This window comes from Apteryx mantelli, chromosome 14 (assembly GCF_036417845.1).
Source record: "Apteryx mantelli isolate bAptMan1 chromosome 14, bAptMan1.hap1, whole genome shotgun sequence".
Classification (NCBI taxonomy): Eukaryota; Metazoa; Chordata; class Aves; order Apterygiformes; family Apterygidae; genus Apteryx; species Apteryx mantelli.
In genome coordinates, this window is record NC_089991.1 from 21023856 (window position 1) to 21049420 (window position 25565).

Below are 25565 nucleotides of genomic sequence, written 5' to 3' on the forward strand. Positions count from 1 at the left end.
TGAAGTGGCACAGTCCTCCCCACACATCTCAGGTAAGTACAAGCACAAAACCAAACCCAAAGCAAACTGCACTTTTTGAGTGCTAAGATACATTATATAGAAGGAAATAAAAGATTACAGTTGTTTTGCAGATTGTCCCTAGGTAAAAGAAAAGGCAGGTCAGAGCTGCACAAGGACAGTCCCAAATCTCTCAGCCCTTCCCACCCCAATGAATCTCCCTGTTCCTCCAGATGGACTGAAAACATTCAGCCATTTGCATGGGTTAGCAAGGCTGAAGGATGACAGGCGATGTAAGCTGAAGCTCTGCCTCAGTACTTCTAATGCCTCTATTTATCCAGAAATACTTCATGCAAAGGAAAATATGCCCCCAAATACTTGTGTTTTAATAACGAAGCTGTTGGGACACTTGCATGTTGGAGAGATCCCATTTAGTCCAGCAGTTTATTCAAAAGTGCATTTACACACGTGCCATCAAAATTCATGCTGTTGTCTTGAATTTCTTAAATTTTAAGTGAAATGACAGCTATTTTGATCTTAATTCCTGAATGATGGTATTTACAGAGCCAAGGAGTTCCTTGAAATAGCCATCTTTGTCGCCTTCCCTTTGCTCCTCTGCTGCCAGCTCTTCGTACTCGCTGCGCAGCAGGCTGAGCGTGGTGCCGAGGCTCTGGTCACCCTGGTAGCGCTCCTTGCAGAAGGCCATCAGCACACTCACCGTCTTGAGGACCTTCTCCCGAGTGTCATGCTCCGGCATGGCCAAGAGGTTGGAAACAATCACGCACCAGTCCTGCTCGACCACCGCTGGCACCAGCTTGACTTGCCGGTACTGCTGAATTTTCTCTTCCATTTGATCTCCGTTCGGAGAGTCCTCCAGCAGCATCTGTGGGAAATCATGTTATATCGATTAAGGACAAAGGAGCACAGAGAGGAGAAGCCAAACTAGACACGCTGATCCACGCGGTAGCTGTCTAAAGACAAGCTCTGACAGCGACAGAGCAAGACACTCTGCTGCAGATCCTGGGCAGTTCAACACTGCCCCCTTCCACTCTGTTAAGGGGGACGTGCAGGAGAAGTTGCTGTGAAGTCAGCTTATTCCAGGCAGTTGCTTGACGATTCATCCCAGCTCCATAGCTGCTGGGAGCTGCTGCGCGGGGGCAGCGCAGACGGTGCGTAGAGCGGAAACGGCCCCATGAGGACCAGACTGCTCAGTGCTGGCTGGTTCCCTTGCTGGAGAGAAACGCCCGATCGCAGCAGTGCTGGTGGGGCAAGGTGAGGGGCTGCCTTTACCTGGAAGAAAAACCTCCCACCATGGCACAGCAGGGAACACGACCCTTCGCAGCTTAGGTGGAGGAGCTACCGCTGACAGCATCAAATTCCCCCAACGGGCTCTGCTTCCCTTACAGAGTATTCCTCCCGGCTTGGCTGGTGGCCCCCTGTGATAATTGCTATGTATGTGCTTCATTAATTAGCTCTGAATACGAGCAGCCTGCTTGCTTCGGCATTATTGTTAAGGGAAGATTAGGGCTTCGGCGGGGCTGACGAGCAGAAATCCGGAGCCGCGGCACAAAGCGAAGGGAGTGGGCGGCGAGCGTGCCAAGGAGGCCGTTGCGAGGAGGTAGCTCACGGACAACGCCTGTCTCCAGGGGCCGTTCGGGCCCCCGAGGACTCCCGTGACATTTTCTCTGACCTTTACTGAAGAGCCCGGCTCGGCTTGGCAACTGCCTTCTGCTGGTTCCTTGGGCAGCTGCTGCCAGGAGCTTCATCCTACTACACTGTCCTGCTGATTTACTGGACACAGGGAGAAAAGGGAGAACAACGCCGGTGATATCTGCCCTCTCCCAGTCTCCCAGGAAGGCTACCTGCAAAACTCCTACTTGCACACGAGCTAGGCAGTATTCGGGCTGAAAGGGAAAGAATGAGGTGGAAAAAGCTGTTCCAAACCACTGTTCTTTGTGCTTCAGTCCAGAGCTGGCTTCTGATGGTAGTCAATGCTTTTAAAAACAGACTGTTTGACTTTCACCCAAAATCTGCCCACCTCCTCCAGACCAGCTCTGCAGCTCCCCAGGTACTGAGCTTTCTCCCCATTTTCTGTGCAGACTCAGAAAGTGAGCACGCTGTGATTTATATGCTGGGAGGTGGCTTTCGCAATCAGAAGGGCAGTGAAAAATCATTGTTTTAACATAAAACTGAGAATCTGTAGGGTCTGCAGATTGCCTCCAGTTAGAATGAAGCTGGGAACAGATGGGACTGCTAGAGGTACAGCAGTAAAACGTGGAACATGAGTAAATGGTTCCGATAAAAGGCCCAGGCACATTCCCTTTTGGTGCAACTAGATAAACAGGTTCGTTGTATGTTAGAGCCAACACCTGATAAAATTTCAGACCAGGCAAAATAATTCACACCTTTGCAAAATCTCCTGCAAAACAACTGTTTTAAACATAGGCATTTCTCTGTGGTGCCTGAAATCCAAGTATTACAGCCGAAATAATCTGCAGGACGAATTGGCTATAAACAGAGTGAAAGTGGATTTAATTCCCGTTCTCTGGAGTCAGAGAAATGCGCAAACTAAATAACAAACTGTGGCGAGGAAACAGGATTCTAAGCTGACATTTACAGCAGTAATCCAAGGTTTTCTAAAATAAAATAGTTAAAGCTGCGGGCTTGCCTCCAACCTAAGACTAGCAGATAGGCAACGGCCTCTAAAACGGACAGGATCACAGAAACTCGTCTCTAGACGGTTTGTTAACAGCCTGCATTTCATGACGGCTAGGTGGTGAAACCAAGCTGACGGCAGGTCCGCCTCCTGTTTTTCCTACTTGTGTCCTTTTTAACACCCTAGGGTAGAAACGGCGACATTGGTTTAATGAAAAACCAAAGTTCAAGCTAATTCTGGGCTCTCCCAGCCACCCTGCCAGCCAGCAGCGGTGGCCAAGGTGCTGGGAGCTGCTCAGCACCTGATCCGAACTGCAGGGACCGGCCCTTCTGGGGGCTCCCGCAGAGGCTCGACTGCCCCTCGGGCCCTGGCCGCGGTGGAGGGGGAAGCGTGCAGACCGGTGTGCGGTGCCTCCACCCTGCCTCGCGCCTGCACGGCTCGCTCCTCACCTTCTCCATGATGAGGTCGTAGAGGAGCGTCACCACGCGGATGTAGAGGGCCTCCATGCCTTTCTCCCTGAAGAGGTTCCTGAGGACCTGAAGGCCACCAAGCTTGAGGAACTGCTGCTGGGCATAGGGGAAGTGTCTCAGCATCGAGGACAGGGCAAAGAGAGCCTGGTGAGAAGAAAGGTCCGTCAGTACCTCGGGCCCTTCTGTGCCAGTCTTTAACCAGTCAAATACTGTTTTCACGGAGCTCAGATTGGTCGGTAGGGACGCGGAGCAGCATGACCTCCGCTGGCTTTGGTGACGGGGGCCCCCTGCCCTTCCCAGTGCTGTGAGACTGCTCGGACCAGCCATGGGCTCAGCCTGCAAGCAGACCTGCCCTGCGCTCGCTGTGCAGGGTCCTGCTCAGCACGGGATGGTTTGCCACCTGCACGCAAGCTCCCCTTGGTGGCTTCTACCCAAACTTCTTCACAGACACTCGATATGTTCACTGTTCACTAAAATAATAACCTACAGGGGCTCGTGGCCACCACTTGGACTGAACCCAGGCAAACGTCTCCCCTTGCAGCTCTCCCATCCAGGCCCCAGTACTGATCCCAGCGATGGGCCAGGCCAGGCCGGGGTGAAGAGGGGATCTGGCACTGCTCAGCAGAGCCCTTCCCCCTTGAGATGATCTGGTTAACTGGAGAACTTGCCTTTGGGGCCTTTGAAGGCATGGGGCTGACACTGAGGAGGCAATTAGGGGCCAACCGACTGATTTTTCCACTCGCCAGGCTGACAAACACGGGTCCTAGAAGCGACACGTTAAGAGCTGAGCGAGGTGCCCGGGCTGAGAGTCTGCCCTTTGGGCAAGGCTCTTGCCGAAGCAGGACTGAGGACGCTCATCTCGGGGCCTGCCGACGATCTGACCTGACTCCTCTGCGTGCGAAGGTGGGCCGTGTTTCCTGCACTCTTTATGGACACATCCGAACTGACAGCAGTTTTTCCCCTGATCCAATTTGTGTCTATTCTACATCTTTTGAGTTGCCTCTGGCCAATCAGTGCATGTCGCCATCTCCTTTTTCCCGCAGACCAAAGGACAGTGGTGTGAAGAAGCACGCTTTGGGCCTCCTCGCCCCGCTCCGTGCTGGAAAAGGGGGCTACAGCTCTCGGGGGCCCTAGGAAGACCACGTGCAAACGCGGAGGATGCTAAACTCAGCCCTGTCCCGCTGGGGAGGCGTCTCCCGTTCTCTAGCTGTGCCAGCGCAGCTCATTTCAGGCTCTCTGCAAGCATCGGACCGTACCCACCCACGAGGGTTGCAGGTGAAGCTGCCGAGGGACTCCACACTCCCAGCCGCCCTTCCCGCCCCAATCCCAGGGCCGGACCGAGACAAGGGCATTCTTCTGAGCACGGAGCTTCCCGCAGTGCATTTCTCTGGCAGGGCCTTCCTCCCACCTGGGCATCGAGGAGGCGCTTCCTCACGTAGCAGTTCCTCCGTCCCTCCCTCTCCCGCCACTGGGTCAAGGACTTTTAGCACGGGCTAAAGGGACGCGTCTTTGTGGGAGCTCCCTGTCAAAATTTCGGCAGCGCATCACCGCTTCCCTAATGGCAGGTATGTTAAAGACGAATGAAGGGAGCTGCTATTTCTCTCACCCTGCAGAATTCCCTCTCGCAGAAGGTCACTGTGTTAACTGCTGGGGCTGGATTTTTAGAAGAAGCTCGATAATTTTATGGCCAATAAATAGTTGCAGCATTGCATGCTAAAGCGAGGGTAATTAGATCTCATGCTCCAAGGAGTAGGCTGATGCGGGAGGGAGGCAGGCAGCGAGGACTCCCCCTTCCCCAACAGACAGTGCTGCACATTTAGCTAGGGGCTCTCCAAGTTTTTTGTCTTCCTCTAAAGCCTCCGCTGTTGGCCAGTGCCAGAGGCAGGACGCTGGGCTGGCTACAGCAATTATCCCCTTCCAAATGTCAACTTCTATGTTGGTTAGTCTCTGATCTTTATGCCTGCTACCGGCATCCGTGCCTTTCCTCCGAGGCGCTCTGCAGCATCAAGCGCTGTCACCCAAGGGGTTTTCAGTGCTGCTCCGCGAGCGCTGCCTTCCTTGCAACTAGGGCAAGAGCACAGCGCCAGGAGGCACCAGCCGGCAAGGGAGCCCGAGCAACAGGGGGTGGCCTGGCCCTCACGGCCGCTCTCCTGCAACCCCGCGACAGTGGCGAGCGCTGGACGAGCAAAACCCAACCTGCACGGGGCACAAGTCGCGCAGACTCTGGCCCAGCACTGCTGTCAGGACAAACGCAGCTGTAAGCTGCTGCGCCCCGAGGAACACTTGCATCTAGTCTGGCACAGAAACGGCTTTACCCGGAGGTGCTGTAGGAAGGAAACGAGGTAGATGCATCTTTGCCCACTTACCTTCTTCTTGACAGCCAGGGGTTGCTCTGTAGCCAAAATAACCAGGAGCTTCTGTAGCGCACCCCCCTCGATTGCTTCTACCTGGACTTTGGGGTTGCTGCAGGAAAAGAACAAAACATATGTCAAAAAATGCATGTAAATATACCACTGTGGGACAGATCGCAGGTCTGCCTGGGCCAATATCCTGCAGCGGACACTTAACGAGAAATATAGGAGACACCGGGTAAAATAGAGCCTGATCCCTGGAGCAAGCTCCCCAGCCTCGCCTGAGCACAGCTCGGGGCTGCAAACGGTGCCCATGCTGCGTGGGCACGTGCCTACCGTCCTGCCACCGAGAGCTCAGCCCATGCGGGGTGCAGGGACCAAAGCCCCGCTGCCACCCTGACCGGGCATCGCCCTGGCCCCGCAGAGCCGGCGGCTCTGGCCCTGGGCCGCTCTGCCGAGGAAGAAGCAGAAGCTCAGCTCCCATGGGGCCACCATCAGGGGGTGCAGCGTTTGGCCCGCTAGACACCAGCGGACCTTCTCCCGTGCTCCTGCCGAGGAAAGGGGCCTGCAGCGCCGCACTCGCAGCAGCATGGAAACGCGCCCTCCACCACGGCTCGGTGGGCACGCTGCCCAGCGCTGCCCCGTCTGGAGGCACGGCAAACATCTCAGCTCCACGGCCACCTACCTGACAGATAGGGGCCGAGGAGAACGGTGGAACCAGCGGCACACAGAAAATGAGATGTGACTGATGTAAGCTGAAGCGATGGCAATGCGGCTCAGGAAGGACACGCCAGGCCATCCACACCAACTCTGTCTTGCTTACAAGCATCTTCCCCAGCCACAGGTGTCAACTCCACCAGGCTTCCTCCCCCCACCCTCTCTAGCATTTCCCTCGCAGCAATTGCTCCATTAATCCTTTCGCCTTCTGTTGCATCTATTCCTTAATGGCCTTTTATTTCAGTTCTCACTTTCCACCTCTCTTGCGTTCCCCACTTTCAGTTAACGTGCTGATTTATTTAAACACTTCTCTGCCATCGTGCTGCTTAGGCTGCTGCATGAGTCTTTCAGCTCACCTGAAGAAAGGACCCGTTTGTCCCTGGAGCCTCTGAATCACAAATTACGCCTGGTCTCACCACCCACACACCTCTCGCATCAAGCGTTTTTCTTCAACGACTATAAATGGCTAAACTCGTTCCTCCATCTGAAAGAACTGGGCTAAAGTGCCCCTTTTGGATGTAAATGGCCACCCCAGGTTCTCAGGGCCAGCTAATGCCATTGCTAGTCCTCAGCGCAGACCTCTGGCGCTGGCATTGTGCGGGGATGTCCATCCTCATGGCCGGTGTTATGAGAGCTGTATTTGCTGCTGGCAAGCAGCTGACATAAGGCCCATTCTCCTGCAAGTGCAGCACGGAGACAGGGGACTCCGGGAAAAGCAAGTCCATCGGACAGGGCACAGGGCAGATTTGGTGATGCCGGTGTTGGAGAAAGGGCTGACGTCCCCCTGGATCTCTTTTAACGCCCAGTTCGCTGCCTCTAAGGCCTCTGCTGCCTTCCCTGAAGAGCTCCTAGGGCACCCTGTGGTCCTTCTATCAGCCTAGCAGAACGTAGAAGATCTCCGTGCAGTCGGATCCTGGCGTAAAAAGCAGCAGGGCTCTGCAAGGTCATGGCCTGCACATCCCTACTTGCTGCAGGTCGGCGGCAAGTGCGCAGCCAAGCAAGGACGCTGGGGCCAGCTCCCGGCACCGCTGGTACGGGCTTCTCCTGGGCCACGGTGCTTCTGGCCAGCCGGGCCCCAAAGACGCATCTCTGCCACTCAACCAACGGAGCTCATATTGCTCGCAAGCCAGAAAAGGGGGCAGAGTCAGGCCCTCCTTTCATGTCCAGGAAGGGTTTAGCCACCCTGGGCTGGTTGGGAGGTTTTCAGCAATGACTCGGTGTAATACGAAGACTGAAATACCACTTGATGTAAGCACAAGTAGAAGCAGACAGGGCTGCCACCCTGTGCCTCTACACATCTGAAAATAAGCTTTTTCCCCCCAATTCAAGCTGCACTTGGGCACTGGCTGCCCCGGCAGGGGCTGCTCGGCCTCTCGGACCCTTTGCAGAGACCCTTCTAGTGCGTTTTGAAGGCGGGCGCGAGGCTGCGTGCTACAGGCTGCCTCTCCGGCAGGGCTGAAGCTGAGACTGAGCTTTGCATTCAGACCACAACGCGCTGGCTGTCTTCCTCCCTGCTGCCGGGTCTCTCGCGCTCCGAGGAAGAGCTCCAGGTCTCCAGCCTTTGCCTGCCTTGGAAGCAGCTATTGCACTGCGGTTAGCCAAAGGGCACCGCTACAGTAAAAACCCGAGAGCTGTTGCTATTACCAGCAAGCTGCTGCAGCAGCCAGTGCCAAGAATCATACCAGAAATAAGAAAGGCAGGCAGACAGGGTCATAAAAAAATAAAAATACAGAAGACAAATGGACTTGGGCAGGGAGCAGCTTTGAGTTAAACCAACAGCTTAATATTAGCTCACAAAAATGTAGCAAAACACAAAGCTCACCCGTGTCAACCGAGGTGCCGGGCAACCTCTCCCGCTGCCTTTGCAGGGAGAGTGGCAGCCGCCTCCGCCGGGGCTGTTTCCCGCGCCGCTAGGAGGGGACGGCGGCTCGGAGGCGGCGGATCCGCCGCGTGGACTCCCGCTGCAATTAGCAGGCTGACCTCGATGCAGAAAAACGGGGATCGCTGCAAGGCACCTCCTCACGGTTCCCTTTGATTCCTCCTTCCCGCCCCGACTGCCGCGGTACTCGGGGACTCTCTTAATGACAGGCCGGGTCTCGGAGGCCGGGCTGCGGCGGCACGAGGCAGGAACAGCCCCCGCTGCGCGCGGAAAACGGGGATGGATGATCCAGTTCCCACCGCTGCACGCTGTGCGCAAAGCGAGGGAGGAAACGGAGGGGAGAGGGGAGGACGCGAGGGGTGAAGCCGGCACATGGAGGCAGCTCCTTTTCCAAGGAATAACTTGCCCTTCGGCTCACAGGGCAAAGCCACCACACAGGGCCTGAACACGGGCTGTGGCGCGGTGGCAGAAATGACACTGGAAGACCAAAGCCGGGGACAAGACTGGCGAGCCGTCCAAGGAGGACGGCAGGAGGAAGAGGCTTAGGCACCTGGACTTGGTGCCTACGCGTTCTGGCGTTGCGCCAGCCGGAGAGGACCAGCCCGGAGTCCTTCCCAGGCCAAGCAAAAACTCCCCAGAGAAACCACCGCGGCGCACAAACGGCTCGGGGCCGACAGCTACACCGTGACTGAACTACAGAGACGCTGCGAAGGGGCCAGGGCAGGCGGTGTGCTGGCTGCAATGCCGAAAGCACCGCAACAGGCATCTGGTTTTCGCGTTGTTTTTTTTTTTTTTCCTTATTTTTTTTTCACACATCAGTCAGATTTTGCACATTTTTAATGCACAAATTATGTAACAAAAAAAAACCTTGCCTTTGTTAGCGTCCCATTTTATGTCTGGGAGGAAACTGTTCGCTGCTAAATCCCGTACACAAAGTTAAATCAACCTCAGGCTTCCTGGTTGCTTAGCTGTCGGCCCAAACAAAGATGGTCAGAAAAACGGGATCACCCCCAAAAAGGTCAGCTGCCTCCAGGAACATGCAACTCCTGCACCCAAGGCAAATCATTTCCCCCCAAATCGGAACAACTGCTTTGGAAACAACAGCTCTCCTCTCCAGAGATGATCTTAAGCACAGAAACAGCCACGATCCCACCAGGAAGGGTAATACACAGGGATAGTTCTTCAGCTAAGGGGCATCATGGTGAACCATTCAGCTTGGGCAACTTCCCTCACTTCCCTGCGGCAGGGATGGTAAGAGTACAGCAGTGGGATAGATGAAAAATACCTCCCAGAGCACCCAGGGCTTGGCCAAAAGCTTCTCTAACATATCCCAGCAGACTGAAAGGTACCATGTGTGATGCCCACCTCAAGAGAGCCAGAGATAGGTGCTATCTACCCTACAGAAGGGAACGAATCCTGCATCTCCTTTCTATCCAGATAGATTTAGATGCCAGATGTATTCAGGACTATTGTGTTTACACTTCTTAGCGAGTCCAGAGACACAGAAACCAGAACGTAGCAAGGAGACACAATGGTGAGAAGCAGTACATGTATCAGAATCACTACAGGTGCCCTCAGCAACGTCCATGGTGACTTGTGAAGACCCGGTACCTGTGCACCGCTGAGCCCTCCTGCACGTACCAGTGCCTCAGCAGCACAAAACCTTCATCTCCAGAGGCTGGGCAGCGTGAACGCTGCCTCCAGGACCACAGCGAGAGCCCCGTGCATCTCCAAAACACATCTAGCAGCTACGGGAGATGCACAGACGAAAGCCTGCCTGCTGTGACAGGCTCCGCTGCAAGGCAGGCAGGAGGAGGAAGCGCTGTTTCTCCAGCTTGTTTTCTGCAGCAGTGACAGCTTTGGTCTCTACCTTTCTATGTGTATGGTTTGGTTTTGTTTGTTTCTGGTCTGAGCTTTTCTAGCAGCAGCAGCGAACGTCACAACGGCGAATGTCAGCTTCTGCCTGGCACATCAGCAGCAACGCTGTCAGCTCCGTTTTAAGCACTGCAGCTCTGTTACCAGTGAGAATAAGGGAGTCAAGGAGAACAGAGCTGCATTTTCACACTCCACGTTGGAGTTTGCAGCTCTGACACTAAGAAAATTCAACTTCTCATCTGAAAATCTGATCAAATCTCACCTGAAAGTTACTCTGGACAAGGGAGACCAGAGTAAATACAGAACAAGTTTGCAGACAGGCACTTTTCTGATTATAACTGTGCTGCAAGGAGAATCTCTTTTGCTGGAGACCTCTTACTGCCATTCAAGCAAAATATTAAGTTTGGGATATTGAAGTTCTTTTGTCACACCTTTCTGAAATAAATAATAAAAATGCTATACAGCAAGGGATCTAACTGAAAAATTCGTACGCCTTTTAATGCTTCACTGGTCACCTGGAGCATTAGATCTAATTAAAATCTCTGAACCATGGAGCTTTGGTAAGGAGAACCTGTAGAGGTTAGGAAGTTTTCCCGGATGGAAGGTGGGCTGCTCACTCTTCAATGTTTCTATTGTTTAATGTCTCTACTATCGATAGTCCTGTTCACGCGCTAACAAAAAGCTCATTTAAGGGTTTTGAAAACTCAGCACAGATCTGTACAAATCGCACTGTCAAGCACAGGGAAAAGCAGCCTGGACAAAATAAATACAATGAGACAGACTGTGGACTACAATCATATGAAATTCAACCTGGGCTAATCTGTTAGTAGATAAGGGGATGCTGGCATCAGCAAGGAAATTTGCTGAAATGAAGCTTGGAGGCTGGTACAGAGACCGAACACAGCCTATGATGGCACCTCCCTTCCCTCCAGCAACGCTACTGTGATAGCAGAAATTTGGGTGCATGGAACAGAAGAGGTTCACCGGCCTCAAATCTGGGTGAGGAACAGCCACAAAAACAGGGGGACTCAACACCGTGCTGCACTTGGGTTCAAGCAGCTTCCCGAGCTGAGGGCACTTGCATGTGCTAAATGCAACCGCAGAGTGCCCTGGCAAGATAAAGGTGCAAAGAACAGCACTGACCGCAGGGCCACACCACGTCCTTCCCAGTGCAGTCCGCTCCTGAGTTCGCTCCCAGTTTGGGACTGGGGCTAATGGCCATCCTGGTGTTCACGCTGGACAAGATGCATTGAGCAAGGGTGAAGAACTCAGGGCAACCGGCAGGAGTGTCTCCTACCCACAGATGTCCATGCCACAGTCTCTGAGAAGCTCCTAAGAAAGCTCTATCCCTTGCCAAGATGGGTTTTATGCTGGGGCAGAAAATCATAAACTTGAGACACCGATCATCTATCCCAGAACATGAGATGACTTTTCAACAACACTGGACACAGGCCACTAGACCTTTATGATGAAGATTTTGGACACGATACCCTATTTCACAGGGTAGTCCAAGGTCTACTGTCTTCTCTGTGCTTTCAAACCCCAGTCTGGGCCAATTCAACCCATGAAGACTCAAGATGACCCTGCTGCCTGGAGACCTTGATGTTTCTTCTCATCTCTTACATGGACCCCCACAGACAAACTAACCTGGCAATGATGGGAGCTGCCACCCAACACTGCACCATGCTTTCACAAGCACACCATGCCAGGTGGATCGTTTTGACCACGAGACAAAGAATAATGTTTTCTATTGCTGCTTCCATCCTAAACTGCTGGAATTGTAGCTTTGCCTAGGATAAATTTAATGTGTCATTTTGTCAGCCCAGCACATTTTCTCTCTTTGTAGCTGGACAAGGGTGACTGTGCCCTTCAGCGGAGAGGGGAAAAACAAAAGCAAGGAGGATGAAGCGAACAGAAAACCACCACCTCAGCTGTCTGCTGCAGCTCCTATGGCAGAAGGGAATATTCCATTCTCCACCAGTTTATATTTCACTGCATTAGATTTATAACTTCCCACACGGGGTCAGAGATTATTATAGTCAAGGACTGAACACCGCAAGCTTCAATAGCACAAGGATAGGGGAGCAAAAGTAATAAAAACAAGCAGTGAAGCACTGCGATCAGTGATAGCATAACTCCCTAAGTGGTAACACGCAGTAAAATTGAAATGAAGAAAGTTGCTACAGCGCCCCAGCGACTGGCACGAGTCCTGCCCGGGGCAGGCTGTAAAGGCAGAGAGATGGCACCTTGCACAGGGGCAGGACATGGCCCAGGAGGATGAACATCTTCCACCAGCTGCCGCGTTAGACAGGGAACGTCTCTGCTCCATTTCTTCCTTTTCCTCTTCCATTAAAGCTGTTTGTGGGAGCAGCAAGGCCTTAGTCCTGGGATGAACTGGCGTGGTGGAGGTTGCCCAAAGCACACATGGCCTCACGAGCGTGATTCGCAGATACCTCCAAGCAGCTTCCGCCCACATTGCTGGGTCACTAACAGCTTGGACCTGGACCATGCTCTGGCAAGTAATTTGGCTGTTACAGATCTGCTCATGGGATTGCTGTGGTTTCTCCCTACACATCATTTTGGGAATACCTCGGACCAGCTTCTAGAAGCACAGTCAACTACCACAGGCCAGCCCTGGCTGGCGGGACGTGGCTGTTATGCCTATTGTAAAACACAAGTTTTTAAGAGTACTATCAACTTGCACAGCCTGACTCCTAGGATGACCCAAAGTATACATGCAAAAATTTGAGAGAGACTTTCAGAGTTCCCAAGAGTTTTTAAGAGAGACTTCTAAAGGACTTTTTTGAGACCACACACTCAAGGGCCAGGGGAAGACTGAAAAGCAGCACCACAGCCCTGAGGCAACAGTGGATCTTGTAAGAAAGATGGGAATTTGCAATGCAATAGAGCAGCAAAATTAGATTTAAATTAAAAAATAAAATAAAATAAAAATAAAGGCAGTGTGGAGGGGTTGGGAGCACAAAGCAGGGCAGGGATGAAGGCAAATAACCTCACCTCTGTTACTTCCTGGTACACGGGAAGTTAAGGCTAGAGCTCCTGCTTTGATGCCAGCGCGGCACGCCGGCAAAAAGGCACGATAACCGCGGGGCTAGACAAGCTTTAATGGGTCTCTTCTCTCTCCCGAACCAGAGGTCTGCGGCACCGCGTGGGAAATCAAAGCCTCCGATCAAAGCCTGCACGCCTGTGAAATAGCCTAAAAAATTCAGTACAGTCTATTTAGCTTGTGCTCTAACCTAAGGATCAGAAACGGGCAAGCAAAGCAGCACAGCTTAATTTGTCCTTCCCCTCCTGCAACCCCCTTGCAGGCGTTCACCGGAAAGATCTGCTAAGGAAGAAAATGACACCGTCTAGGATGGTGTTATGAGTCCTTAAAAACAATTGCAAGTCTTGTGGCTCCTTGTGCCCTCAAACTTTCACATCTGGGGAGGAATTTGGAAAGCACCTGGAAAAGGGCATTTTTCAGAGCACTGGGAACCAGAAGCAATACAAGCAGCGTCACACCCGAAAAGGCCAGGAACTTTTCCAGAGAGGCCTCTGCATTTGGAGAATTTCTGACAGACCGTGTAAGCGCGCTGATGTTAAAATTATCTGACACATAAGAGACACAGCGATAAAGCTGATCATCGCAATGTCAGCCTGTAAAGGTTTGACTGGAATTCAATAATGCACATCCTTGAATGCAGCTGTACATCTGTCTCTCTGAATAAGGGCAGAAACAATATGCAGGATGATCGACAGCTTGTTAATACTTGTATGGTTGAATTTTAGATTCCAGGTTTAAGAAAAAAAACGTTAAAATAGCTCAAGTGAGAAGTACGCCTAGAATACGCTTCCCTGTTGCACTCAAGCAAAATACCGGCTACAGCACAAAACATCACCCTCAGAAATGATTGCACAGCAGCGCAACGAGCCCTGCCATCAAGAGGAACTCTTACGCTCACAAACCGCAGAAGCGGGAACGGCCTCTTCATCAAACCGAGGCGTGTGCAAGGAGCGCTCCCGAGCCGTTCCCGCAGCCCATCAGAACAACCGTGCCTGCGGCACAGCAAATCTGCCGCCGCTCCGAAACGTCGAGCGGCACCCGCAGACCGTGCCAAAGCCGTGACTTTGCGGGTGAAGCGCGCAGAATAAGCGCGAGCTAGCCACATCCCTTTATGAACTTTCTTCTTAAGATTCCCCAGAACGGGATAACGGGGACAATTCAACGCACGTAATTCTGCAGCCCCCCCCCGCCAGCTCCTGTGATGCAGCCCCCCGACTCCGTCCCCGGGATGCTATCGCAGCAGGCTGCTCCTGGGATATCACAAAGCAAATGATGCTTATGCACACAGTTGCTGAATCTCTTACAGAAATACATATTTAACACGGAGGCTTTCCATTACCGCAGAATATCACATTATCGAAAAGGAGATGGGTCATTTGCACACAGAATGTAAGATAGGCCGGGTAATAATAAAGCTACAGCTCTAAAAAAATAAAAAACCCAACCAAACAAGGCCAGCTGTGACTAATCAGATTTAAAAGGAATAGGTATGAAGCACACGCACCCCCAAGGCCCACACCAAGGTCAACTTTTGGCAGAACTGGCCTAAAAAAACATATTCTCTCAGCATCATCTCAAAACCGAGTTTATCCTAGAGAAAGGCCTTCAGAGCCACGCCTAAGGAGATCAAAAACCACCCAGTAAAACGGAGCCCTAAATAGTTGTGCCGATCAAAACACAGTGAAGAAGAAAGTGGGGGTGAAGGGGGAAAACCTGACAAAAGGAAAACGAGGTTTCGACAGGCAACACAATACAACAATTTTGTACCAAGGATGTGAAGCATAAGAGAGACGTTAGATGTTCAAAAGCACAGAATAGAGGAGCGACATAAAAAAAACACCCTGAGAAGATGAAAACCCCCACTTCAAGGCAATACTGCCTTCTCGCTCTCTACCAAGCCAGGCGCCCGGCACAGCAGCGGGCGAACAGCAGCACCCCTGCGCGAGCAGCCTGGCGCACTGGGAAATAAGGGATGACATAGATGGCAGCACGGTTTTTAACGAGCAAGTAGGTTATCGAGTATTTGTTGCAAAGAGGAGAAAAGAATTGCAGGGAACAAGCTGGAGCTGAGTAAACGATTCGGGGATTCGGGTGGGCTAACGCGCCACAGAGGCGACTTAACCCGAGGGAGCGAGATTCACCCCAAGTGCACAAATGGCAAAGAAGAGACACCGGTAACGGCTAGAAAAATTGCCGCTGGCTGCAGACGGCGTGTCCACGCCGCAGACACCAGCATGAGACAGGGCAGCTTGTTACAAGTCCTGCACTGCCCCTGCCCAAGGGACCCAGGTGCCTGTACACGGCCCGGCGCTGGTGGCCGGCCGGGGCCACGCGCCCTTCCCCTCGCCGGGCCGGCTCACAGCGCACGGCCCGGCTTGCAGCCCGCTCCCGGGGCATCTCTGCAAACCCAGCAGCTCCAAAGCTTTCCGCTTCCCACGGGGCTTCCAGGCTCCAGAGGCATCGGAGCCCCGCGGGCGCCGGTCCTGCCCTCGGCGAGAAACCCCCTCCTGGCGCAAGCTCCAAGAGGGCAAAGTCAAGAAGCTTAATATTTTGGAACGAGACTGACACGAGCTGCAGTGCCATAACGCAGCGTAGCAGATGGATAATTAGATTTATACTAAGAGCTGTAAAACCAGGTAATTAAATAAAAATATGTAATAATGAATCTGCCGCAGAAAGACACCTAGCAGAGGCCCAGAAAGCCCCTTCAGCTGGGACCCAGCATCAGAGTAACGGGGGAGCGGACAGCAGAGCCAGAACGCGATACTAATTCAGCTCAGCATGAAATGCGGAGTCGCGCAAACATAACCACTTCAGCGAGGAATGATGTGAATAGAAAAATCAAGTCCTGTGGCAAGAAAGAATCGCAGTTAAGCAGTAAAAGCCTTTTTCCTCCTCACCTCACCGTGAAGCAGATTAGAAAAGTGAATATCAGATCTGGGCAATAAAATCTTAGGTGCCATAATAAAACCAACCATGCCAGATTGTTCTGCTAAACACATACAAACAACAAGCCGCCAGGCTGTATTTATATCTGCAGAAAAAAAAAAGGATCATAAAAATGGGCCAGAGATCTTGCACAGTAACAAACCAAGCCAAGGCAGGAAGCCCAATGTCTTGGCACACACGAGGCTCCGGAAGACAACCCGCAGAGCCTCTCTTTTTCTGACCCCCAGCTACGCTTGTTCTGGGCGTTTTTTGATGCTAGCACATACCTTCATCTATGCGAACATCAGTGCTCAGCCTGGCGTGCTGCCGGCCGCGTGGCTCGACGACCTGCTTTGAAGGGTGCTGAGCACCTGAAGCTCCCCTTGACTCGGGGGCAAGCGGAGCAGTGCAGCTTTCAAGAGCCTCAAACGTGAGCTCGGCTTCCATGAGTTTAATCAAAGACCTACAAACAGTTTTATGATTAAAAGCAAAGATACTCTGGATTCTCAGGGGCTATCAACTTTATCCTGTCAGCTGAAGCGCAGAGCTGGCGGAGCCTGCAGAGGAGAGGATATGAAATAGCACTGTAAATGTTAGACCATCTTATCTGTTCTCCTGACAGTGAAGAATTGTCCTGTAGAGTCCATCCTGGAGTGTTTTGTCAACCCATTATGATTTAAGGGGTGGACTAGGTGACTCATGCCCCATCTGCAATGATCAAGGAAACTGTGTTAGCTCTTTGCCAGCACAACGTGATGAAATACTGATCCTCCCAGGTAGGTACGAGCAAGTGCTCCATGGTGCATGGAGAAGGACATCACTGAAACTCCCCTCAGTGCTAAATCACCAAAAACAATGTTTTATTTTGAGGTGTAAATCAACCTTAAGGCCAGATGTGCCATGCTTACGAAACACTCAATATGCATTTCTGAAGGGCTGTTATTCTACTGTAGGTCAAACACATCTTGTCGCCTAAGGATGGGTTTTGTTTCATCAGATGCTGCATTAATAAAATGTGAACGTTTCTCTACGAGTGCAAGCAGAATTCATTTATTTCCATGTACTTCTTGCTGTAGCCCACAAAAATGGTGTTGATTTCATCTCAAAACCACGATACAGCAAGAGAGGAAAACAGTATTGCAGGATTGATACCATGCCCTTGAGCTCATCCCATGTTTTTCATCAGTAAGGCTTCAAAACATTCCCTGATTTATAGATGGGGAAACTAAGGCACCAGAGAGGCAGGAGATTTGCCCACAGTCACCTCGAGATGGACAGCTTGATGCAGTGCAGGGCCGCGAGCAGAGGGTGCCGGAGGCACCCACTGGGCTCCTGCAGCTGCACCCCGCGGGAGCCTCCTCTCCTCTCTGGGTGGACCCACTCCCTCCCCGGCTAGAACAACCCACCCGGCAGATCCTAACTAAACCCCCAGAGGAACAGGAAAGGCAACTCTGCCACTTCGCACGCAAAGGAGCCGAAAGCAGAGTGCCACCTGGGGAGCGAGTGTCAGCCCTAGGGCAGGAGCGCTTGGCTCCCGGGCACACGCTAGGGCCACCGCTCACCCGGTGCTGAGCTGTTCCTGCCCATCTCCACGCTCTCGTTCTGCCTCTGCATGGCTCAGATGTGACGAATAACCAGGGCGTGCGCTGCAAACCAGCGACAAGGACACCAGCCAGCGGCTAAGCTGGATTTGTAGGGCTGCCGTTCCGAGCTGCTGCTCCCGAGCCAGCTCTCTGCCCGACTCCATCCTCCTGGCTCCAAACTGCAGCTGGCCTAGGACGGCAACAGAAGCAGGGACACACGAGGTCTGAGCTAGCTCCCTGCTGCTGCTGCAAGTCCCTTCTGCAACGGCAGCTTCGGTGGGGCAGCTTTGCACAGCAGCATCCATGCACGCTCTGCCACGCCGCACTGCGTGCCTAAAATTATGTTTGAAATTGCTCAAATATTCAAACAGAACCTATTCACTTGCCTTAGGTAACACACAAAACACCGTAAAAAGCTGTCTGAAAGCACCGCAAGAAGAAAGCCTTCGTGCAAACTGCTGGGCTCCTAACACTTTGGCTCATATTCCCGAGTGGTAGCAAGTGCCTATATCACACATCAGCGCTAATAATCTGGAGAGATGTTAAAAGGTAGCCTGAGGCCAAGACCTTTGACTGTCATTCGCTTTATTTGTTTGCTTGCTCATTTGAGTTGATTTTTCTTTAATACACACGCTAATAATAATAATAATAATAATAATAATAAAAACCTTTTGCCTGCCTTGTCCCTGTTGGGATGCTGAAGGAACGCACAGGCCCTCTTTAGCTCTGCCACAAGACACAATGCAAAGTGTGAGAACAGGCACTTCACTTTTTCTTTTCCAGCAGCATCTCTGAGATGCAACGTCCTATTTTAACCCTGCCATCTGTTTCTCAGCTCTCTGCATTCCTCTTGTAACTGAGGAAGATATTACATTTCATCAAGCAAATCCTCCTATCACCTACCACCGATTTTGTTTATGGACACACCCCAGAGCACCTCCAAAAGCCACAATGCAAGGTATTGCTCTTAAAGAAATGATCCACTGATCATTTACAAACCTTATTTACATCTATACCACTCACTCTAAATGCAAGGAAAAATACTAGGTCACAAAGAGAATCACACCCAGTGCAATCATCATATTTGAAACTTTGGCTGTTTCTAGTCCCGCTGGTTTAGCAGATTGCTATTACAATCATTCAAAACTAGAAAAGTAGATTTGTTTCACTGACTCATAATTCAAAAAATGAGACTTTGCTCCATTTACAAAAGCAAAGCACCATCTCACAAATGCCAAGCACAGAGAAATGCAGCTCCAAAAGAGAAGCCTGTGGAATGTTTCCAGCTGGGGAAAATGGAGACAGAATTAAAAAGATTTTAAGATTTAAAAGATTTAAAGATTTGCAAAACTCAGGAAACTTTTTTGTTGTTGTTGTTGTTGTTAACCAAAAGATGTGACCTGTGGAATACGAATTCCTTGAGAAACCTAAGGAACCAATTCTGGACCAAGCAACTTCCCTGCATTATAGACAGAAGAGCATTAGCTGGAGTCCTTCTATTCAAAGAGGTGAGCTTGCTACCACAGGACCAAGGAGTGTGACCTGTAACACAAACCACGCATCGTTCAAGTCAGTTCTTGGGTGGGGAGCCCTCAAGGAAAACTTGGGAGTTGCAGAAAACCCCAGTAATTCCATCTGCTTTTTGATTCGCCCCTACTTGAACAGCCACATACCAGGGCAGAGGAGGCTGGGATGACATTTAAAATCAAGGTTGTAGTGCTGATGGTCATTAAAAACCCAACCGCACTTTTCAGAAACAAGCAGGCGCTAGCATCAGTGTCCCTGTCAAATATCAGCACAGCAGTAATTTTTCTACCAGCTTCCCTTGAAAAATACGGAAAATTGCACCCATCTGTAATTGCTGCTATTATTGTTGTTGTTGTTTTAAGCAGCAGCAATGTACCTTTATATTTTCCAAATATAAAATAAGACAGAAACATTTCTCCAAATCTTTCCAAGCGCGGGATTCATCTTACTTAACACCAGACACCTCAAATTAAGACATCCAGCCTAGGCTAGCTGTCTGGGCTCCCTCAGTAACATCTTCCAATCTGTGGTCGGTATATCCCTGGAGGCCCAAGCACTATTTCCGTATTTCCGTAGGACCTGCCTAAGGTAATTCAGAAAAGCAAGCTGACAGTCAAAGGGTCTAGATTTATTATAAAAGGGTCTGCATTTACTTTGAAAGAAATTTCTGTGGCATTCACAGTCACTGGCAGTGAGCAGAAACCGATCTGATGATTTGCCCCGAGGGAGACGGGGCTATCTTTGACTCCTGCCTTAGGATGTGATGATTTGTATTTTGGAGGCATCTCTCTCCCTTGGTTGGGGATGGAGCTTAGGTAGTTAGCTTAGATGGATACTCACACAGGAAGACTGCAGGTGACACAGATCCCATCTGCAGAGAAAGGGTGCAGGATATAGCCATGAATGCGCAAAGCAAGCTGTCAAGGAGTTAAAATGACCAAGCTAGGTAATAAAATGTGTTAATGATGCAATGAGTTGAGGAACAGGGTCATGGCAGGTACTACAGCTAAAATGAATGCTCAGAGAAGGCTGGGGCAAGCAGAGAAAGCACCTACAGAGAGGAACATCATGCGTAAAACATGCAGGGGAACAAGATACTGAGAGAGCTGTGCAACAGGAGGGGAAATTCAGCAGTGTCCTGCATCTCTGATGGGATGGAGAGAGTAGATATCTCGACAAAGGAAGCTGACATGCCAATCAAGCTTAAATAACCTTAAAGGCAAAGAGAAAAAGCTCTCATCTGCCATGGTGGAGGAGGGAGCCAGACAGACTTAAGAGGTGAATGAAATGATAAGAACAAGCCAGAAGGATCTTGAGATGAATACTGTCTGTGTCATGGAGAGCAGTAGTATGGGCACATCACAGGGACATTCTCTGGGACAGATAAGGGCTTAATCATCAGGACAGAAGAAAGCTATCAGGGCTGGGAGATGCAGTGGAAGATGAAGTGCCTGTTCAGAAACAGCTTGAAAGTGAAGAGTGAAGAAGGAAGCGGGGCTCAATTTATTCAACACTTTGAAACTGTGGAAAGACGCACACTATCCAAATGTGAGTTGTGATGATCACCTCCCACTGTTAGACATCGTTAAGGGAGGACAGAAAGGTGACACAATCAGAAGTTCACACATGTGCTGCTAAGGCGCAGAAGGAAGGAATACTTGCCAGTAATCGCCGGGATGTAAACTCCCAGTTGATCACAGCCTAGTAAACAAATCTGGGTTTGCATTTCCATCTGTTTTTACTGCGTTACAGGTCACAGAAGGAGAAAGGAAAGTGACTGTCCAACGGCTCGTTAGACACTGTTGGCACTGCGTGGAAGAGGCAGGCCCAGTGCATAGAGCCAGGCAGCCTGCCTGCCCGCGGAGAGCTGAGGGGAGCCTTGTCTACATGCACAAGCTGTAGATACTTAAGGAAATCACTTCAGAAACTGATGGTCCTAAACCGATGCTTCCTCCCAGGACGGACATTCGTAAATCAGCACAGGAACACCCTACACTGAGCGAGCGTAAAGTATCTCCTTGCTAACGTAAATCAGCTCAGCACAGAGCAGTCAAATTGATTTCAGACCATTTACACAGAGGAGGTTGCTACAGCCTCCAGCTGAGTACACAAACCCTAGGAGATGAAAAGCCGCCTGCTCTACGCTAATGACTAATAACACCAGTGCATCATCCTCCCATGGATGTCACCTGAAGTGTGAAAATCTGGCCTCCTTCCCAACTGGAGCTGCTGGTACTTCCTGCAGACAACATCCATTCCTGCTCCATTTAGTCTGGAAACGGATGAAGAGAGCAGCACCCACAAACTTCCTGCCTTCTTCTGGCTTTACTCCCCTCCTACCCTCGCTGCATCCCTCAGCAAGGAAGACCCCAGTCTCGCTGGCAATCCAATCTGAGCTGGGAGATCAGGCAAGGTCCCACCTTCTCCTTGCTGCCTTCAGCTACAGCTCTTCCACCCTGGCCCGTAACAGACCAGCCAGACTGAGATGACAAGGCAGAGGCCAGATCAGGTGTCATGCTGATGTGACCGGTCAGAGCAGCTGGATGCAAACCATAAACCACCTGGAGAATCAGTCACCCACTGCATTCCCCCACCTTTCACTGACCCATCTCTTTCCCACTTCTTTCTATTTCGCAAAAGCAAGTAAAAAAAGTCCCATCTTTCATGGAGATCAATGTGAAATCCAGCAACAGATCTAACCCATTCTTCTGTCCCGGGAGGGATTTCCTGGTGGTACGAGTAGGAGACAAACCACTTATCTTGTTGGGGAATAGGACCTTTCTAGGTTTTGATTAAGTCCATCTTGCAGAACTGCTAAGTTTTGTTCAAATTCTCTCTTTTGCGCACTCCCTCAGTAAACTCCCCAAATACAGCATGAATCTTCTGGCCTGTTTGCCATGGGATAAATCTGGGCAAGTTCCCGATCTTAAATGCTGATCCATGTTTATGTGCTTCATGCAGTGCTGTGACAGCATGTGTCACATACTGCCTTTGACAATCTAGGCCCACTGATTTATTGAAATGAACCTTCATGTTTCGTGGCACAAGTTTGAGGCTGTATAGCTAACTGTGGACACATTGCTTGTTCTCGAAATGTAGGCCACAAAGCCACTTGAGTTCTGCTTTTGCTTGTAAATCAGGGGCTTACATATGTAATTGGCCTAAACCGTAAGAGCAAACAACAGCAGTGGTAACACAGTGCCAGCAATTATTCATGCCTATAATAAATGCCTGTAAAACTGAATGCCAGCCTTTAAAAATCTGGCTCCTAACTGTATGTATGAAAAAAAACCACCCAAAACTCATCTACAGGGCCTGGCCAGAAAAATTTTTGCTTTTGGGGAGAGGCTAAGGAGAGAGGGTTTTTTTTAACTCTTTAAAAGCATTGCTCATGCCAATGTTCAGGTCACAGACTATTCTGGCCGCATTTCAGAGTTTTGGAATAAACCCAGGGACAGGCCCAGAGGATAAATTTGCCCTGTGTACGAACAGAGCAGTTCTTTGCAAATAAGTGCAGCAGATCATTATTCCTTGGCATGCAGGAAATGGAGTAAATGGTTTATAGATGGCCTTGTTTCTCCTGCCTGTGTGCTGTGCCAGCAGTGAACCTGCAGATGAGATGTCACCTGCTAGACATGACATACAAGCACAGGCCTTTACCACTTCTGGGCAAAGCTCCCTACGGTGCTATTCTGTGTGAGAGAATGCAGACTCACCCCAGGGGCTTGGGCATTTAACGATGGCATCCTTGCTGTCTAAATCTTCGGGTTGAGCTGCAAACAGCCTTCTTTGCTTCACTGTGCACTCTTCAACCTACCATGGCTACCTCTCACTGCAACAGGGCAAAGGAACAGCAATGGAGACAGCAATTCCTGCCTACACTTTGCGCATCACTCTGTCAAGCTTGTGATCAGCTTTAGGATTTCCAGGATGAAAGGTGGTATAAGATCATCATCTTTTCGGTACCCACATTTCTTACCCACAATGCCAGAGCAACCCCTATACAACTATTACGGCGCATTGCTGAGAAGCAGCATGAGCGTCCTTGCTGGGAAAGATGCCCAGCAACAGAAGTCTGCCCACAGGGTGGTCCTCACAAGCCAGGAGACAACACAGTGCTGAGACACAATTGCTTTTGAGTCCTTGAATTGCTGTAAAGATTGGCAAGGTTGAAAGATGTCAAGAGAGTCAGCAAACAGCAGTGACAGCTGAGTGGCTCTCCGAGAGCAGATCTCCACCTGATGCACTGCAAGGCCTCACAGCAGATGGGGGTTACTAAAGCACACCTTCACACAGCAAGCAAGGGCACGTCATTGCATCACCAGCGCAACACTCATTCCAGGATCCCTCTTTAAGTTTTCTCCATGGTCACTGCCCAGGAAACACAAGGTCATCTCTCACAAGGACCCTACTGATGCCCTTCCAGGCATATCTTCTCCTCACGCACCTATTTCCCAAGGGCTTCAGAGTTCCTGCCTCTAGCAGCTTTGTTGGCCTCTGGTTTCTCCAGCATCATGTCAGCTCTTTGCTTCCTCAAGCACTCATCAGTTAGAAGCAGATTTCTCCTGCTCCAGCAGCAATTTGGAGTATGACACCTCAGTAGTATGACACCTTTGACAGGCTTTGGACCTCCAAAGCTAGAAGGTCTGAAGTACTGACAGACTTCATTAAAGATGAATCCTCTGTTTCATACTTTCCTGTGGCAAATCTGCTTCCCCTCCCCCCCCCCAGTTGAAGCGGTGGCTGAGCATGACTGGAAAGAGCTCTGTAAGGACCGCAGTCCCTCTCTTTGCTCTGTGAAGCTTCCCTCTTCAGAAATTTTCTGTAACTACTAAGTTTGAGGACCTTCTGAAGAAAGCAGCATTCGTCACAGTTTGGAAGGGACCTTTTGACCTAATCCCCACTAGAAAAACTGCCAAGACGATCCTCCCATCTCACAATTAATAGCGACAGAGATTTCATGATACCGGAATATGTGGTGCTGCTATGACAACACGAAGGGGAGACTTGTTAAAGGTCTCGTCTAGAGAGATAACGAGCAATCATGGCTCCCAGAGAAGCCAGGTATCAGTGAGAGTCGTTGATACTGCAACATTTTTCTGGATCGGGTTGGATATTTGGCGAGCTCTGGAAGATTGACATACATTGTTACAGCACAGTCACCCTAAGCACAACTTCTGAGGACAGGCAAAGATTCCTAGGGAGTACAGATGAATATTCATGAAGGAACTCAGTTTGGGAAAGGAAATGAATCAAGTATGACAAATGCTGCCTATTAGAAAAAGAGGGTGGTGTCTATTTTTAGTGGAGTTAAGCAAACATTAAAGCTCACTCTCTAAGAACTCCAAATAATACCACTCACTGGCTGTGCCTCTCCACCACTAGATAAGAATTTAGCAGCATGTTGCCACAGCCAAAAACTGCTCGTCTGAACAGAAGTTTTCTGATTCGGCCCCCATATGTGTTTTATAAAAATAAAAGTTTTAATCTCTAATCTGCATAGGAGGATGTGACAGTTTCCACTAGGATTTCTTCCCCCTCCCTCTAGAATCATAAGGCTTGAAGGAACCTTTTTAAGACGGAAGAAAACGCTGCATTCAAATCTCCTAAAAGAGCACTCACGCGGAGCTGTAATCACTTCAGATGCACAGAATTATCAGGAGGAGAAAATTCATCTCACTTAGAATCAAGACCCAATTTGAAGCAGAAAGGAAGAGGCTTGGTTTGCTGCGATGCCAAGCACTCAGACTTTTCACTGAAGTCAAAGAAGCCCCAGCTGCTCAGAGCTATTGAAAATCAGGCTCAGAATCTCTGGTGAAACTTGTTTGCAGAGATTACAGCAGGGCTGATAAGGATATTGACTATTCCAAACAGGCCCACATTATTTTATATTTTTAGAGATACTTAGCCTGGGTATTATTATTAAGCAGAGGTGGAGTAGTCACTGCCTCCTTCTCAGAAATTAGTAACACTGCTGCCTTTCAGTAGGCTGTTCTTTTCTTCTCATTAATATTAAAGAGTTTCCCTCTCTTACTTCTCAGGCTTATAAAATGTGCCAACTAAATAAGAGAACAGAAAGAGAATATTGACAGACAAAAATAACAGGATTCCCATAAAGATAATAGAAAGGACTTGAAATCGTAACCTAAGGTGCTCCAAACCTGAGATGAACACCAGTGTGTGTTTGGAGAGGATACCCCACCGGGCACTTAGAAGAACCCCTGGGCAAGGGGATGAATCATGTCCTGGGGTGAAGGACCCTCCCAGAAAACTCTCTGTAGGATCAGTTCAGACTCTGCTAGCTCAGCTGGCTGCCTGCCTTCTCCACTGTCACACACCGAGCAAGCAAGGACCAACTTTTTCAAATCAAAGCATCCCATTTCTTACCGATCCCTCCACCTGAGCACATGGCTTTTGTCCCAGTTTCTCATGGAGTTTCAATCGTGGTCTAAAAGGCCTAAAATGAACAAGCTCTGAAATTAGATGTGTTGAGTGTTTATTATCGATCATCCATCTGT

General features: G+C 50.2%; 1 protein-coding gene across 3 annotated transcripts in view; it reads right to left on the minus strand.

The window, feature by feature from the left end:
* Positions 1 to 411: 411 nt before the first annotated feature.
* Positions 412 to 25565, minus strand: part of SIL1 (SIL1 nucleotide exchange factor) — a 115367-nt gene continuing 90213 nt past the window's right edge. For all 3 annotated transcript variants that reach the window (XM_067304787.1, XM_067304786.1, XM_013946929.2), the window contains exons 8-10: positions 5490 to 5586; positions 3103 to 3267; positions 412 to 880 (exon numbers count right to left, since the gene is read on the minus strand). In XM_067304787.1, coding sequence (XP_067160888.1) covers positions 524 to 880; positions 3103 to 3267; positions 5490 to 5586 — 619 coding nt within the window. In that variant the 3' untranslated portion in view covers positions 412 to 523. The remainder of the gene's footprint in view (positions 881 to 3102; positions 3268 to 5489; positions 5587 to 25565) is intronic.